The sequence below is a fragment of the Corvus hawaiiensis genome, chromosome 25, assembly GCF_020740725.1.
Source record: "Corvus hawaiiensis isolate bCorHaw1 chromosome 25, bCorHaw1.pri.cur, whole genome shotgun sequence".
Classification (NCBI taxonomy): domain Eukaryota; kingdom Metazoa; phylum Chordata; class Aves; order Passeriformes; family Corvidae; genus Corvus; species Corvus hawaiiensis.
This window is the reverse complement of record NC_063237.1, coordinates 6,867,668-6,883,558: the sequence shown is the minus strand read 5'-3', so window position 1 is coordinate 6,883,558 and position 15,891 is coordinate 6,867,668. Positions and strand designations below refer to the sequence as shown.

The 15,891-nt window shown below is 55.0% G+C and overlaps 3 protein-coding genes and 1 long non-coding RNA gene across 4 annotated transcripts; 3 read left to right on the top strand and 1 right to left on the bottom strand.

Moving 5' to 3' along the window:
• The first annotated feature begins 3,198 nt into the window (after positions 1 to 3,198).
• On the top strand, positions 3,199 to 4,462 carry NNMT (nicotinamide N-methyltransferase). The gene is given in 4 exon segments (XM_048328552.1): positions 3,199 to 3,303; positions 3,780 to 3,889; positions 3,891 to 4,013; positions 4,152 to 4,462. Coding segments are annotated over 4 exon segments (612 nt in total). The 3' UTR covers positions 4,426 to 4,462.
• Positions 4,463 to 4,539: 77 nt separating this feature from the next.
• Positions 4,540 to 6,006, bottom strand: LOC125338264. Its single transcript, XR_007208237.1, has 2 exons — positions 5,705 to 6,006; positions 4,540 to 4,936 (listed from the first exon to the last, which is right to left on the bottom strand). It is a non-coding gene; the product is annotated as an uncharacterized LOC125338264 (long non-coding RNA).
• A 1,173-nt stretch (positions 6,007 to 7,179) lies between these two features.
• RBM7 (RNA binding motif protein 7) lies at positions 7,180 to 9,473 on the top strand. The gene is made up of 5 exons (XM_048329055.1): positions 7,180 to 7,348; positions 7,526 to 7,688; positions 8,245 to 8,347; positions 8,538 to 8,604; positions 8,920 to 9,473. Exons 1-5 carry the CDS (start codon positions 7,253 to 7,255, stop codon positions 9,313 to 9,315), a joined length of 825 nt encoding a protein of 274 aa, XP_048185012.1. The 5' UTR covers positions 7,180 to 7,252; the 3' UTR covers positions 9,316 to 9,473.
• A 709-nt stretch (positions 9,474 to 10,182) lies between these two features.
• Positions 10,183 to 15,097, top strand: REXO2 (RNA exonuclease 2). The gene is made up of 7 exons (XM_048329047.1): positions 10,183 to 10,314; positions 10,419 to 10,502; positions 10,796 to 10,873; positions 12,747 to 12,858; positions 13,391 to 13,499; positions 13,726 to 13,779; positions 14,676 to 15,097. The coding sequence occupies exons 1-7, from the start codon at positions 10,183 to 10,185 to the stop codon at positions 14,803 to 14,805; spliced, it is 699 nt and encodes a 232-aa protein (XP_048185004.1). The 3' UTR covers positions 14,806 to 15,097.
• The last annotated feature ends 794 nt before the right edge of the window (positions 15,098 to 15,891 follow it).

Genomic DNA, 15,891 nt, shown 5'->3' with positions numbered 1-15,891 from the left:
CCTCCAGCTTCAGCTTTTGGCTTGGCTGCTAAAGAACAAAGGCACTGGCGCTTGGTGTCCACAAACCTGGCTGGCTCCATTCATGGACACCTGAGCCTGTGTCAAGCACAGCACATCTCCAAAGTGTTCCAAAAATGGGCGGTAGGGTAAAAGAGCTCCTCAATGTTCCCATGGAAATAAAAACTACAGGGGGGTCAGAAACAACACACCCATGTCCGACCTAAACCCACAGGAACCTCAAGATTTGACCTCTTTATTTGTCCCTCTTAGTACAGGGAGAACAGAGAGACTCCATGCTAATCCTAGGAAAATAAATGTTTTTTATAAATAACCTGTAAAAAATCCATAGGAGAGAGAGGAAACTCTCCACCTAAGACAACCTTTGCTCCAAGGCTCCACAGTGGCAGTGCCCAAAGCCACCCCAGCACAGAGCCCCAGCTCACACTGAGCTTTCCACAGCCACCTTCGACACCTCCCAGAGCCACAGGGAAGTGCTGCTGGCACTGGAATGCCCTGACTGAGTGACCTGCTGCTGCCACAGCTCTTCTACAGAGCTCTGCACCTTTGAGCAGAGGAGAGACAGAGGTTTGGGATGAATCACACCACGATATGGAGGCAAAGTCCCATTAACGGAACCACTCCGAGGCACTGCGGCTCCTAGTCAAGTACTGGGAGCTGGAAGCCATATTTATGAGTGAGATATATCCGCAGAGGGAGCAATAAACCGCAAAGCAAAGTATGAAGGTTTGCAGCAAATGCTGTAAAGTTTTACACTCCTGAAAACTGGGAATAAAAGATGTACCCATTTAAAGCAGAGTGGATGGAAAGGGTTTGCACAGGACTATAAAACAGCCTTATAACAGTTAATTGCTACTTTCTTGTTGCAGCCCAGAGAAATTCAAACCAGGAGAAGAACGGCTTAAATCCCCATCGAAGAGTGGGAGCACAGAGAGGAGAGTGAGAAGCAGAGAGAGGAGTGCAGGGAATGGGAACCTTTTGTTTGGGATCCTCTGCACCACGTGGAGAAGAGATGCCTTTTGTTCCTGGAGCTTGGCTGCTCCCGCTCCCCTCTGTGGGCAGAGCCTCTGGGGAGCGAGACCCAGGGCAGGGGCCCAGCAGCACGGCCAGTTGTTAATTACACATCGTTTATAAGATCCCATTGATGCCCATGCGACAGAGACTCGGCCAAACATCTGTCCCTGGGAGGAAGGGGGCAGAGGGAAGGGCACAGCAGTGGGTGGATTCCTCTGACCCTGATGGGAACCTTGAAGCACAATATTTCTGACCACAGAAATACAGGGGAAAACTCAAAATGTTTTCTGCAACAACCAAAACAACCAGCCACCTTGAACCAACCCCCGCAAAAGCAGCAGCACCCAGTAGTGCCCTTAAAGGATGCTTATCCTCACCACAGCACCTCCCTAGGCCAGTGTTCCGCCACACAAGCTGGCTGCTTCCAAACCTCCTCTGGGACACCAACAGGAGCTGTGCTCATGGCAGAGGCCGTGTAGAGCCTAACTCAGAAACACCTCGATGTGCTGCAAGTACTAAAACAACCCTCCTCCCTCTGCCCTTTATAATCTCCCAGCTGCTGCCCAGGTGAGGGGGATGAGGCCAAGGTGCTCCTCCATAGGCTGAAAGAGCTCCCCTCCTCCCTCCCCAGCCTTCTGCAGGTGTTGCTCCTTTTTCGTGTGATTTTCCCTCCCTGCAGTGGCAGATTTTGTGCGTTATCCAGGAAAGCAGAGCGATGCATTCCTCGCTGTAAACATCAAGATGCTGTTTCCACCCATCAGAGCAGCACTTAGGTAGAGATGACAATGGAGCTCATGCAGCCCTAATCACACACTTCGACTGAAATAAGAGTACAGGGGAAAATGGAAATCAGATGCCTGGAGCCAAGCTCTCATGGAGCTGGGAAGCTGGAGTGTCAGAACCATCCTGGGGGCTGCCACAAGCTCGGGGGCTGGCTCTTTGGGCTGACCTAATCGTGGCCTTCTAGTGCTTGAAGGGAGCCTACAGGAAAGATGGAAAGAGACTGTTTAGAGCATTTACTATTTACAGCCTGGAGTGACAGGACAAGGGAGAAAGGCTTCACACTGACAGAGAGTAGGTTTAGATCAGTTATTAGGAAGAAATTCTTCCCTTTGAGGGTGGGGAGGCCCTGGCACAGGTTGCCCAGAGAAGCTGTGGCTGCCCCATTCCTGCAAGTGTCCAAGGCCAGGCTGGATGGGGCCTGGAGCACCCTGGTCTGGTGGAAGGTGTCCCTGCCCATGGCAGGCCAATCCCAGAACATTCTATGATTCTACGATTCCCAGGACCAGGCAGTGCCAGGCTGACAGTGAGGGCAATAAGTCTTGCCAGCTCCAAGATGCTCTGCCACTCCTGCTGAGAGGCTTCTGGGTGCTGACAGTTTGTATTTTTATCCCCAGATTATGTCATTCAGTGAACAAAACCAGGCTCTAAGGATTGAAACCCAAGTACTGCACTGGCAAATGCCCTTGGGTCAGCTTGCCTGGCCAGCAGGGCTCTTGCAGGGCCCCGTGTCCCAGCACTGCAGCTGCAGGGAGCACTGATTGTTGGCTTTGCTGTCAGAAGAAAACCTCTTTACCATGTTCATCTTTCAAGCTGACGTCCTCTATACACCTCACATGCTCAGCAGAAGGGTTTGGCGGGGCAGGTCTGGCTCAGTGAGGGGGTTTTGAAGCAAATGCACCTTGGATCTACAATCGCACTTATTAGTTTGACGATGATGCGGCAGCTCCTCTGCTGTCACTTCTAACGATGGATCCTCAAAAAAGAAAAGGCCAATTATATAGATTTGGAGTCCGTAATGAGCCTAAAACTGTTTGATCATTTCGGCTCCAGCTGGGCGAGTGGGAGGAGGACGAGCTGCTGTGGGGACCCGCCAGCGCGAGAAGTGCGGGGCTCTGCTGCCTCTTTGTGGCGGTGACGGCGAAGGGGTTGTCACCACCGTGTCCCCTCCGTGCTGCGCAGGACGGCGGGCGAGAGGCTGCCGGGGGCTGCAGAAGTGAGTTATTATGAAAAAGCAAGGCTCAGCAGAAAACTGGAGGGCGAGCCTAAGTCCTGCGGACGAACGCGTGCAGCTGGAGCTGGAGCGAAGCAGGCAGAGGGGACGTGCAAATTGAAAGTACAACAGGAGCACGGGAGGAGCGAGGAGCGGAGCTGGCTCTCGGCAGGATGGAAGCGCCAGCGATCTTCATGGAGGCAGAGTTTTACCAGCGGAATTTTGACCCTCGCGAGTATTTGAAAGAATTTTACAGCATGAGCACCAGCCGGGAAGGGGCAAGTGCGTTTATGATGCTGAACTTGGGGAACCCGCGTAAAATCTTCTCCTTAAGTGAGCACTCCCGAGGCGTTCGGAGGCGTGGGACGGCATCATTTCCCGGGCTGCCGAACATGGAGCGAGCTGTGAGAGACACAGACGCACACCTGCTTTGTCAAGAACACCCCTCTGCCTGCACGTGTGTCCGTGCAGACAGGGAATTGCAGCTGGAGCTGTGCCACAGTTTCTGGGATCACCATCAAGCCCAGCTGGGGCCGGGGGACATGAGGACAGTGCCTCTGCCCCAGGAGCTGGCACTGCCCCTGCCACAGGCTGTGGACCCACTGCAGCAGTTGCCCCTGGGCCGGGCTGTGGCCAGGGAGCCCTGGCATTGGGCTATGGGGCTGTGCCATGGGTCTGTGGCATTTGGGGTCACATTTCTGGGTTAGGGGGAACACAGCCTGAGGGGCTCTGAGATGTTTCTGCCCTGGGGCAGTTTCCATCCTCACCGGGATGGTTTGCCCCCCACTCTGCACCAGATGGGCTGAGAGGTGACATCCTGATAGATGTCGGCTGTGGCCCCACCACCTACCAGCTCCTGTCTGCTGATGATCACCTTGGACTACACTGACCAGAACCACCGGGAGATGAAGAAGTGGCTGAAGAACGAAGCAGGAGCCTTTCACTGGGAGCCAGCAGTGAAATAAATTTGTGAACTGGAAGGGGACAGGTGAGGCTGGTGTCTTACTGCCTGTCACCAACCATGGCAGTGGCACAGGCTGTGTGCGGTGACAGGAAGCCACAGGCACAGACGCTAAATATCCACAGAATGAGCCTTCATCTACTTATTTTTGCATTTTCTTGCCAGGGAGAAGTGGGCTGAGAAGCAGGAGAAATTGAGGAAGACGGTGAAGCAGGTTCTGAAGTGTGATGTGACCAAAGTTAACCCCAGGGGCCCCGTGTCCCTGCCGCCAGCCGACTGCATCGTCTCCACCCTGTGCTTGGAGGGTGCCTGCAAGGACCTGGCCACCTTCCGCAGTGCCCTGAGGAACATCAGCACCCTCCTGAAGCCAGGGAGGCACCTGGTCATGGTGACTGCCCTTGGGGACACCTACTACAGCCCTTTTTCTGGCACTAAATAAACTCCTGAGTGCTCCAACTGTGTCTGTGAGCTGGGATTTGTGCAGCACACACAGCACCCAGGCTTGGGGTAACCCCAGCAGCTCCCCCCAGCCCAGGGACAGGGATAGTGCCTGGAAGGAAGAAGGGTATAATTATATAAATACATAAAAAAGCAAACAAAAACCCCAAAACAAACTCTCCAAACAAATAAACCATCAAGCCTCTTCTAAAGTTGAAACTGGCAAGTGGAATTGGTTGAAATCTCAGCAATATTTCCAAGTGCCTGCACATTAAGAGTGAAAACAGGCAGCCAAAGAACGGGGGTTTCCACTTTGCTACTTTGAAGAGCAAAAAGGGCACCAAAAAGTGACACAAACAAGCACAACAGAATTCCAATAGCATCTCTGAAGCACCTGAAGTGCTTCCTTTTCTCTCACTGTGTATTTTTCAAGCCTGGGCTTGGTGAGGCTGCACCAGGCAATGCCTGAGCCCACCAGCTCCTACCGTGGTCTCTGGCCAGGGCCGTGGCACCTGCACGTGGAACAAGCCAGGGTGGCATGAGCACCACACGCTCCCAGCCAAGCCTGAGGAGACCCAGAGAGAGAAAACAGGCAGAGCGAAAGTAAATGAGGCTCCAGGGAAATTAAGGCAAAGTGGAAGTCCTGGCAAAGCGAGGTAATAATTCCCTTTCTGAACGAGTGACTGTTTGGAATTTAACCAGGCGAACGCGATTAAACCAAATGGATATAAATTCTAGGTGCGGCGGCAAGTAATGAAGTGGAGAAAATGAACAGCACCCAATTAACAAGGAAATCGGATCTGCCGCAACGCGGGGGGATCTAATGAAAAATGAAGGCTCAACTGCCCCTTTCAAAATTTTTCCAGATGGAGAACACCCGTTTTACATCCGGCATCTTCTGGGATACCCAGGGGATTGCAGTGGCTGGGGAGAGCCGACCGGATGCTTTCCAACTTTTCCACTTTTTCCCCCCCCCACTTTTTGGAGAAGTGAAATCCCTGGGAAGGCTGATGTGAGTCCCACTCCGACGGGATCCAGCCATAGGAGCAGCTGGGCTTGGAAGCCCCGGGGAGAACCCCCGGTGTCCCACTGCAGCCCCCCCGGAATGCAGAGCCCTCGCGGCTTCCCTGCTCCCAAAGAACCCATCTGGGGGTTTTTCACCTGCATCCCGGTTTTTAACTGGCTGCCTCAGACCCTTTCAGTTTCCCATCAGTTTCACAACAGCGTGGGAATAACGGGGAAACGGAGAAAACGCGGCACTGGCTGCCGAGCGGCAGGACCTGGACGCAAGCTGGTGACAGGGATGCGCTGTCGCGATAGCGGGGCCGGTGCACGTGACGCATCAACGACTTCCTTACGGCAAACGGGGCCTATTGCCAGTTATTGGCTAATTACAGGTCATCAGAGAGTTCCCGGGGCCCGCGGGGCCGCAGGCGGGGGCTTCGCACGTCCCGTGCGCCCCGGCACACGCGGGCCCGTCCCGCCCGCACTCTGCGCCCGCAGCTGCCGCCGAGCCCGTGCTCACGAGGCCCCGGTCCTGTCCACGTTCCCTTTCCCATGCCTGGCTCCATTCCTATTCCCGTTCCCGTCCCTGGCCCCGTTCCCATTCCCGCCTTCCCCACTGCCCCGTTCCCCCGTCCCCACTGCCCCGTTCCCGTTCCCCATTGCCCCGTTCCTCACTGCCCCATTCCCGTTCCCCATTGCCCCATTCCCCACTGCCCCGTTCCCCGTTCCCATTCCCCACTGCCCCGTTCCCGTTCCCCACTGCCCCGTTCCCGTTCCCCACTGCCCCGTTCCCCGTTCCCGTTCCCCATTGCCCCGTTCCCGTTCCCCACTGCCCCATTCCCGTTCCCCACTGCCCCGTTCCCCGTTCCCGTTCCCCACTGCCCCGTGCCCCGTTCCCGTTCCCCACTGCCCCGTTCCCGTTCCCCACTGCCCCGTGCCCCGTTCCCGTTCCCCATTGCCCCGTTCCCGTTCCCCACTGCCCCGTTCCCGTTCCCCGTTCCCATTCCCCATTGCCCCATTCCCGTTCCCCACTGCCCCGTTCCCCGTTCCCGTTCCCCACTGCCCCGTTCCCGTTCCCCACTGCCCCGTTCCCGTTCCCCGTTCCCATTCCCCATTGCCCCGTTCCCGTTCCCCACTGCCCCGTTCCCCGTTCCCGTTCCCCACTGCCCCGTTCCCGTTCCCCACTGCCCCGTTCCCGTTCCCCGTTCCCATTCCCCATTGCCCCCGTTCCCATTCCCCACTGCCCCGTTCCCGTTCCCCGTTCCCATTCCCCATTGCCCCATTCCCGTTCCCCACTGCCCCGTTCCCGTTCCCCACTGCCCCGTTCCCGTTCCCCACTGCCCCGTTCCCCGTTCCCGTTCCCCACTGCCCCGTTCCCGTTCCCCACTGCCCCGTTCCCCGTTCCCGTTCCCCATTGCCCCGTTCCCGTTCCCCACTGCCCCGTTCCCGTTCCCCGTTCCCGTTCCCCGTTCCCGTTCCCCACTGCCCCGTTCCCGTTCCCCGTTCCCATTCCCCACTGCCCCATTCCCGTTCCCCACTGCCCCATTCCCGTTCCCCACTGCCCCGTTCCCCATTCCCGTTCCCCATTGCCCCGTTCCCGTTCCCCACTGCCCCGTTCCCCGTTCCCGTTCCCCATTGCCCCATTCCCGTTCCCCACTGCCCCGTTCCCCGTTCCCGTTCCCCACTGCCCCGTTCCCGTTCCGCCCCCGCCGGAAGGGGCGGGCCCTGCACGCACGCGCCGCCGGTGACGTCACGCCAAGCGCGGCGCGCGGGGTGGGGGCGCAGCCGCTGGCGAGCGCGGGCGCTCAGATCTCGGCGCGGCGATGGGGGCGGCGGCTGCCGAGGCGAACCGGACGCTGTTCGTGGGGAACCTGGACCCCAAGGTCACCGAGGAGCTCATCTTCGAGCTCTTCCACCAGGTATCGCCCGGCGCCCGTGCTGTGTGTACCGGGGGAGGGACGCGGCGGGGGGGCCGCGGCCGCCATGGCCGGCGGGGCTACGGCGGCCGCCGCGGGACAAGGTTCGGCGGGGCGCACGTGCTCGGCGGCGGTCGCTCCCTCCCGGTGTTTGCCTAACGCCTTCGCCCCCGATGCCAGGCGGGTCCCGTGATCACCGTGAAGATCCCGAAGGACCGGGATGGACGGCCCAAGCAGTTCGCCTTCGTCAATTTCAAGCACGAGGAGTCGGTGCCGTACGGACTGCGGCTGCTCAACGGGATCAAGCTGTACGGGCGGCCCATGCGCATCCAGTTCCGATCAGGTACCGGAGGAACCTTAAATAACCCGCTTTCTAGAGGGAAAGTGAACTGCTGTCAATTGCCCCCAGCCTGCAACAGAATCACAGTTAATCGGGTAAATTGCAGGAGCCTCTCACCAAGGCTCACCCTCCTCTGCCAGCTCTGCTCCCCTCACACACTCCTGTCCCAGTGCTTCCACCAGGGGCTTTTTGTCCCTCGTGGCCGGTGTAACCCCCTTGGCTGAGCCTTCTCTTTGTGTTTTTATTGGTTATTCCTGCAGCACCTCTGAGATGTCTTATAAATTATCACACAAGCACTAAAAATTGCATCTGGTGGTGGTTAAATGAGGCACATTGGCTACAATATCTCTGCCCTTTCCTGGTGGGAATTAAGACAGTTGCAGTGCCATATTTTGGTAACTGGACCATGTGCTTTTGCAGGTCACGGATGAAATGTGAGAGCCAATTAAACACGTGGAAACTTGAGAGCCAATTCAAAACGTGTTGATGTCCTGCAAGTTCACACCCAAGTTCCTTATCTGGTATTTGTGGGTCTCCTGAAATATTTGTCTCTCCCCAGGGAGCAGTCATGCAGCCCAGGATATCAATCCATCCTGTCCCCCGCTCACAGCTGCTGGCACCAGCCCTCCTGGGATGCCTCATCCAGCATCCAACTGCAGCAGGTATGAGTCTTGTTGGCACAGGAGCGTGGAGTGGAGATAGACATTGCATGGCTCACAGCGTTCCTGGCTACTTCCAAGGGCCATTTGGTGTTTCTTCCCTGTGGAGGGAACACCAGTGGGATACCGACACCCCTTGGACTGCAGCTGTTGTGTGTTTAAGGCTGAAAGTCCTGATCTGTTTTCCGTGCAGGTATGAGAGGGTTCCAGATGGCATGGCCGCACCAGGGTTCCCGTCGAGCCTGCAGAGACAAGCAGTGGTACGTGCGCACACTCACAGGCACAGGTTGTGGGAATGTACTTTTGGAGTGCTGAGATGACAATTCCAGAAGATTTGAAGCTCCTGGAACAGTTGGGGGTCTGTTGGGAGGGCTCTGGGCTGTGGGAGTCCAGCTGTGGGTGAAGTAGTGGGTAGTGGTTATTAAGCTTGCACTCGGTCTCACTTCCAAACCAACCTGTTCCGTTCTCCTGGTATTTACAGTGTGAGTTAGGGTCCAGCCCAGGGTTTAGTTCAAGCACTGCACTGGGCAGCGAGTGTACCAAACCAAGCATGCCTTTCCCTCTTTCCCTTCCAGATGAACAGTGTGGCTCGGCAGCAACCGCAGTTTGGGGGGAAATATGAGCAGCCCGGCTTTGCCCCTCCTGGCTACCCGCACTCCTTCCACGCCCCTCCGGGCTCCCCGGGGCCGCGGCGCTCTGAGGGGCCGGCCCTGCGCAAGGGCCGGCTGGGTGCCCACCCCTACCCCCCAGACACCCGCCACTTCGGCCGCGAGCGCTTTGGGGAGCGCGGCCCCGACTACGGCCGGGGCAAACGGGATGAGTACGGCTTTGATGAGAGGGGCCACGACGCCGAGCACCACTACCGGGGCGGCCGGGAGGAGCACTACGACGACAGGCACCGGGACGGCTGGAGCTACGACTACCGCAGGGAGAGCTACAGAGAGGCCAAGTGGCACTCATCGCGGCATTGATGGTCTCGAGGGCAAAGCAAATGTGACCTGTTTCTCACTGAATACATGTATAAATCCCCCCCAAAACCCCCAGTGAAGTCACCTTTTAGTGTTTGTAAAAATACCAGCAGTGCAGTCCTGCCAAACTCTGGTCTCAGTATTAAATGTCTTAACTCACACTTCAGGGCTTTTCACGGGGTAACACAGCTGTGGTGAAGATTTGGAGAAACAACTACTCTGTCCTTGTGTCACAGAGAAGTGCTGTTAGTATTTTTTAGGAGAAAGGAACATCTGTGTCAGATGGAAGGGTCTAGCCTTTTAAGCAGGGTTGAGGTGGGACAGATGCTGCCTGGCATCTGCAGCATTCCTCATGTCGTTTTTTATACAGTCGTAGAATCACAGAATGGTCTAGGTTGGTAGGTACTTTAAAGAGCACCTCATTCCAGCCCCCTGCCAAAGGCAGGGACACCTTCCACTAGACCAGGTTGCTCAGAGCCCCATCCAACCCGGCCTTGAACGCCTCCAGCGATGGGGCGTTCACAATTTCCCTGGGTAACCTTTTACAGTGCTTAAGCACCCCCACAGTAAAGAATTTTTTCCTAATACGTAATCCAAACCTACTCTCTTTCAATTTGAACCCATTCCCCGTTGTCCATTTAAAATACGACAGTATCGTCTTGGAGAACATTAAAAGTCTCCCTGGGGAAAGCCCCTGGGTGAGCCCCCTCTTTTGAAGCGGGGGGAGCGGAGCTCCTCCGTGGGATCGGTGACGGGGGGAGGGTCCCGGGCTACGCCGGACTACATCTCCCAGCAGCCCTTGCGGCGCGTCCACCCCCACGAAGCGCGGACGGCGGCGCGGGGGCCACCGGGAGCTGTAGTGCGGCGGCTATGCTGGGCGGCGGCCGCGCCGGCCTGGGCCGCCTGCGGATCTGCGCCGGGCGGCTGTGGCGGGGCCGGCGGAGGGCAGCGGCCATGGCCGGCGGCGACATGGGGCAGCGCATGGTCTGGGTGGACCTGGAGGTGCGGGGCAGCGGCGCGGGGCGGCGGGGGGCGCGGGGAAGGAGCGGACGGGACGGGGGGCGCGGGCCCCCGGGCGCGCTGACGCTGCCGCTCGCCCCTGGCAGATGACGGGCCTGGACGTGGAGAAGGACCAGATCTTGGAGATGGCGTGTCTGATCACCGACTGCGACCTCAACGTGCTGGCCGAGGTGAGGGGGCCGGGCGGGACCCAGCGGGCACTCCCGGCCCCGGCAGGACCGCGCCGCTTGCGGGGGATGCTGGAACAAAGTAACCCCGGGCGATGCCCTGCTCCGGCCGCGCTGGGATCCGCTGCTCCGCACCGGGAGCGTGGGAGCGGCACCGGAGCGCGGGGACCTGCGTCACACTGCACTTCGGGTCTCCAGGCTGAAACTGCTCCGTGCTCTGCTTGTGTTTGGGACTAAACTTTTACATGCTTGTAAACTTTTATTCCATTACCTTTATGTTTTCCTCTCCCCGACAGGGCCCGAACCTGATTATCAACCAGCCCGACGAGCTGCTGGAGAGCATGTCCGAGTGGTGCAAGGAGCATCACGGGAAGGTAAAGCCCTTCTCCGTCTTGGCCGCGATGAGAATGACGTGTAATTCTGAGTGATGAGCTGCAGTACGGCCGCCTTAGCAGGGACAACTCCTGTGCTGAGCAGTTTGCAGTCAGACAGAGGGGTTGAAAAACAGGAGACAGTATCTGTCTTATTTTGTATTGAGGAGCCTCTCTGGAATGCTTTGCCCAAGGTGTCACAAGTCATCTGCGGCACAGTTCAAACTGCGCTCGGGGATCTTTAGCCTTCAGCTTCCAGCTTGCCTGAAGGAGCCTGTGCTTCGCAGGCTGGTTTCTGATAAGTTGGAATAGTGCTGGAAGCTACTTCGTGGTTTGAGAGAGCTCGGGAGCATCAGCACAGCCCAGCAGCAGTGAGGCTCCCCTGAGAGGGCTGGAGCAGGCAGGAGGGGCCAGAATAGGGTCTGTTGCTCAGGGATGTGCCACTGGCTCGCATCTCCTAAGACAAGGGCTCAGCCTCCCTCTCTCAGTGTGAGGTTGGGAATTGGGGTTTGGTTCCTTGGTCCTCTCAAAGAGCTGCTGGCCACCTCCTGCCTGTGTGGGAGCCATGGTGTAGGTGGGGTGGGTGGGCTCCTATTGACAGCTCCTCCTGCTGAAGTCTTGCATAAAATAATTCAGAATAATTCCAGTGGAGAAGGGGAAGGTGAAGCTTGAATGCCTGAGTAAGAACAGGTGCAGGATCAGTGCAGAAGAGTCCAGAGCCAGAGAAATGCAGATTTCTTCCTGTGGATTCTGATGCATGTGGGATTAAACAGGTCTGTAAGCACTGGGCTTTTGCCTGTCCCCTCAGTGCTGTGAGCCTTGCGGATTTTTTCACTGAAGGCTTCACTTTTGCAGTAAGAGATTATTTTTTGGTCTTTGGGCCACCAGAGAAAGGTTCCTCCTTGCCAGCAGCAAGAGAGCAAATGGATTTTCCAGTCCCTGATGATGAATTGAAATTCAAGTTAGTTTTAAGATACCCGTAACCCCCCTTCCTCCCCCTTCGGCGTCTTGCTCTCCCTAGGAAGAATTAGCAAGAGTTTGGGAAATGAATATTAATTTACTGTGATGGGTGCTTTTCCCTGCTCCAGTTGAGGATTCCGGCTCGGCTTCAGCTCGGGAGTGAATTGGAGATGGTAGCATGCGTCCTTGCTGCTCCTGAGGAGCTACTTATTTTTAATTGACTAAGAGAAGAGAAGCAATTAGAATATAGATGAAAATGCTGCCACATAATGAATTTTTTAACCACCACTTGGATCTGTCAAGTAGATTTTTGCGGCACAGTCGTGGAAATATATAGCGTAGCCAGATGGAAATAAATCACTGAGAACACTTGGAGAGGATTTGACATTTAACTATTGAAAAAAAAGAAGGGAGGAACTTCTCTGATTTATAGGAATCTTGATAAACCCTGAAGGCAGGATCCTGTTTGTTTGTGTTCACTGGTACCTGCTGCTCCCTGCTGGGGAGGCGAGTGCCTCTCCTGAAACAGGGATATAAGGGGATGTAACGCTCTCCTGGCTCAAGGATGTGCAGGTGGATAAACAACACCTCACGTCTTGGTAACTGAGAACAAGTCTGAGCAAAGAAATCAAAAAAAGGGAAAGAAAAAACCCCAAACCCCACAGCAAGGTCAGTGCTGCCAGGACTATTGACCTGCCTTGGTTTTACTTCCCAAGCAGGAGGTCCCTGGGGAGAGTAGAGGCTGGGGGTGCCCCAGAGAACTGAGATGCAGAGTTCAGGAGGTACCTGGGGAGCAAACAGCGCTCAAAGGGTTGACCTTTCACTGCAGAGTTAAACATTTACTTGAGAACTGGAGTATTCCTGGCAGTGTCTGTGACAGAGTGTTTCTGATTTATGACTTGGCTCTTTTTTGCAGTCTGGCCTTACTAAGGCTGTGAAGGAGAGTAAAATCTCACTGCAGCAGGCAGAGTACGAGTTCCTGTCCTTCGTGCGGCAGCAGACACCCCCGGGGCTCTGTCCTCTCGCAGGTGAAGCATCTTCTTTCTTAACTACAACATCATCATCCATCCTGCACTCCCAGTGGGATGCAAACACACACTGGCACCTGTGGCAGGGATGTGTTCCTGTTCTATGCTGTGTCTTTTCCTCCCTGGGTATCCAACCAAAGGCCAAATAAGGATCTTCCAGGTGTCCTCTTACCCAGAATTGCTTTCAGAATGTTCATATATGATCTTGGGACAGGTGCTGAGTGAAATTAATACCAGTGGCCATTTTCACTTGGGAAGAAACCCAATGTTGGCATAATTCTTTGATACTTATCTGTGTGACACAAACTGTGGGAGTAGTAACTGAGGAATTACTAGAGGTGTTAGTATTAAACCCTGTGTGATCTGATCCTGCAATGAAAATCTGACAAACCTTTACAATCATGTTTGCTAGAAAATGGGATAAATGAGCTCCTTGTGAATGGCTTTTCGTCCCCTGTGATCTCTCCCAGCTCGCTGCTCGTTCCTATGTCGCTCTGTAGCGTCTTTGAAGAAACGTTTTGTGTCTTTGTAGGTAACTCTGTTCATGCAGATAAGAAATTCCTTGACAAATACATGCCGCAGTTCATGAGGCACCTTCATTACAGGATCATTGATGTGAGCACTGTCAAGGAACTTTGCAGGTAAATGTTCCCCCAATTAAGTGGTTTGAAAGATACCCCCGGGATGCCCATTCGTGATGCTGGGGCTCTGCAGATCACAGCAGGGGGACAGATTCCCAGGGCTGTGGCACCTCTGGGTGTCAGTGAAACCAAAATTCCTTCACCAAGTGTAACAAACCTGCAGCAGTCACCAGACATGGTTTTGAATCCCAGTTTTCTTTTTGAGTGGCAATTTTTCTGCTCACAGGCGCTGGTATCCAGAGGAGTATGAGTTTGCACCAAAGAAGGCGGCTTCTCACAGGTGAGCTTTGTGCTTCTGTCTCTGACTGAGCAGGGCTTGTCCTGCAGGGAACTCTGCTCTTCCTGAGCAGGATATGGGGCTCCCTGTGAATTCCAGCATCCTGTGTCTGATGCAGGTGGAGGCTGTGTGCTTCTGCACCCTGTCAGATGTTTGTATTCTCCTGTCCAAAGCCTAGATAGTGTAGGGAAATGGAGTATTAAAATACAGAGAACCAGAAGTTTCCTCAGTCCTTCTGATTCACTCAGCTCTTTGAGGTGCATGTTTGTTGGCCATGCAAACAATCACTTAATGGGGGTTATCTGCCCTTTTTTTGGGTAGAGTTGGTTACAGAAACACAAAAATTGGAGGACTGTGAATGGGAGGTGAGTCCTGCTCCTGCCTATTTCCTGAGCTTGGAATGTGCCAGAGAGGGAGTGGGAAGGAGCCAGGGAACCTCTGTGGCTCCGCTCTGATGTGACCGTGCTGGGCCAGGAGGGAGGCTCTGGTACAAACAGAGAAGGAGGAGGGCTGGCTGTGGCAGAGGTTCTGGCAAAGTCATGGTTGATGTGCTTCTGCATGGGGCTGAGCCCTGAGCAGGCCCTGGCTGGAGCAGAGGGCAGGTCTCTGGAGCGCTCGTCTCTTCCCTTGGATCGGATTGTTTTTAACAGCCAACGCTGTAGACCCCGCTGGCTTCCAGCAGCTGTGTCCCACGGTGACATAAACTAATAAGCTGTTGGCACCGCTGGACTTTTATTGCTTCCCTGAGACAATGAGGGTTATTTTCATTTCTGACAGATGCACCTTCCATGTGCATCAGTTTGGTTTCCTGCAGCCTGGAAGTTTTCAGCAGCATTAGGATCCGGGCGTAGCTGGAGCTGGACCCAGACGCTTTGAAACCCTCCTTAATTCTCTTTCAGAGCACTTGATGACATCAGGGAAAGCATCAAAGAACTCCAGTTCTACAGAGACCACATCTTCAAGAGGAAAACGGATGAGAAGAAAAGGAAACTGATTGAGAACGGGGAAAGCGATAAAGCTGCCAGCTGATTTCTCCTCCCACCACGCCAGCCCGTAGCACACACTAGATGCGTCTCCTGGTTCTTTTATGTTTGCCAGTCTCTTGGGAAGCTGCACCCTGGGTTACCTTGTTTCTTACCAGCTGTTCAATGCAGACAGGAGCCTGAGTTGCTGCTGCTTTTCACTTTGAGTGGGGAATCAGCACACTGGGCCTCAGCAGCGCCCAGGTTCGGATGGTGTAGGTAAAACGTGCTGTTTGATACTCCTTACACCTGGTTTTAGGTGCAGTCTTTCACGACACAATAAAACAGTTCAGTTGAAAGATGGTGGTTTTGGACAGCCTTTCTTTGGTGCTCACCACACTGCCAGGTGAACTGCTGTTCCTGGTCTCCCCTGGGCAGTCCTGGAGCGGGAGCTGCCAGCCCATAAACCAGAGGGTGTATTGGAGCACGGGGTGTGCAGCTCCCAGGCATGTTTTTATTATGGGCATTAATAATAATGGCCATCCAGGGCTTCTCAGTCCTGCTGATTGTTGGAACACCTGCTCTGCCAACCCTGGGAATGATTGTTACTGCAGAGAGGCCATTAAAATGGTTAATGGGGCAAATAAATGAGTCTCTGAAATGTCTCTCTCCTCTGTCACCAACTCCCAGGTAAGTCGGCAATTCCAACGAGGTTTGTTTTCTGTGTGGGCAGGCTTGGAGCAAGGCAGAGCTGAGGGACATCCCTGCACAGGGTTATCCACCACTGCCAGCAGCTGCAGAGATGCCTGGATGCATCCCTATAGAGCTGCTGGCCCCACCCGCTGGGGCCCTGGGATGGCGCCGTGTTGGAGCCAAGGACCCTTGGTTCACCCTTGTCCCAGCAGCTCCCCAGACCCACGTCACAGCTGCATGCCAGCAGAATCCACTCTGGCTTTCATTTCCATGTTGTTGGTTTTCTCCCCTTCCTTTGACTTCTTCTTTCTGACCTACTTCTCCTGCTTTTCATATTTTATTCCTTGTTAAGATGCTTTTGTTTTTCTCAAAATGTTTTCTAAGGAACGTATGCCACCTGTGTTTATACATTTTTAAATATTGTTTATTCTTGCTTCTGAAGTAACAGTGCCGTATGGAG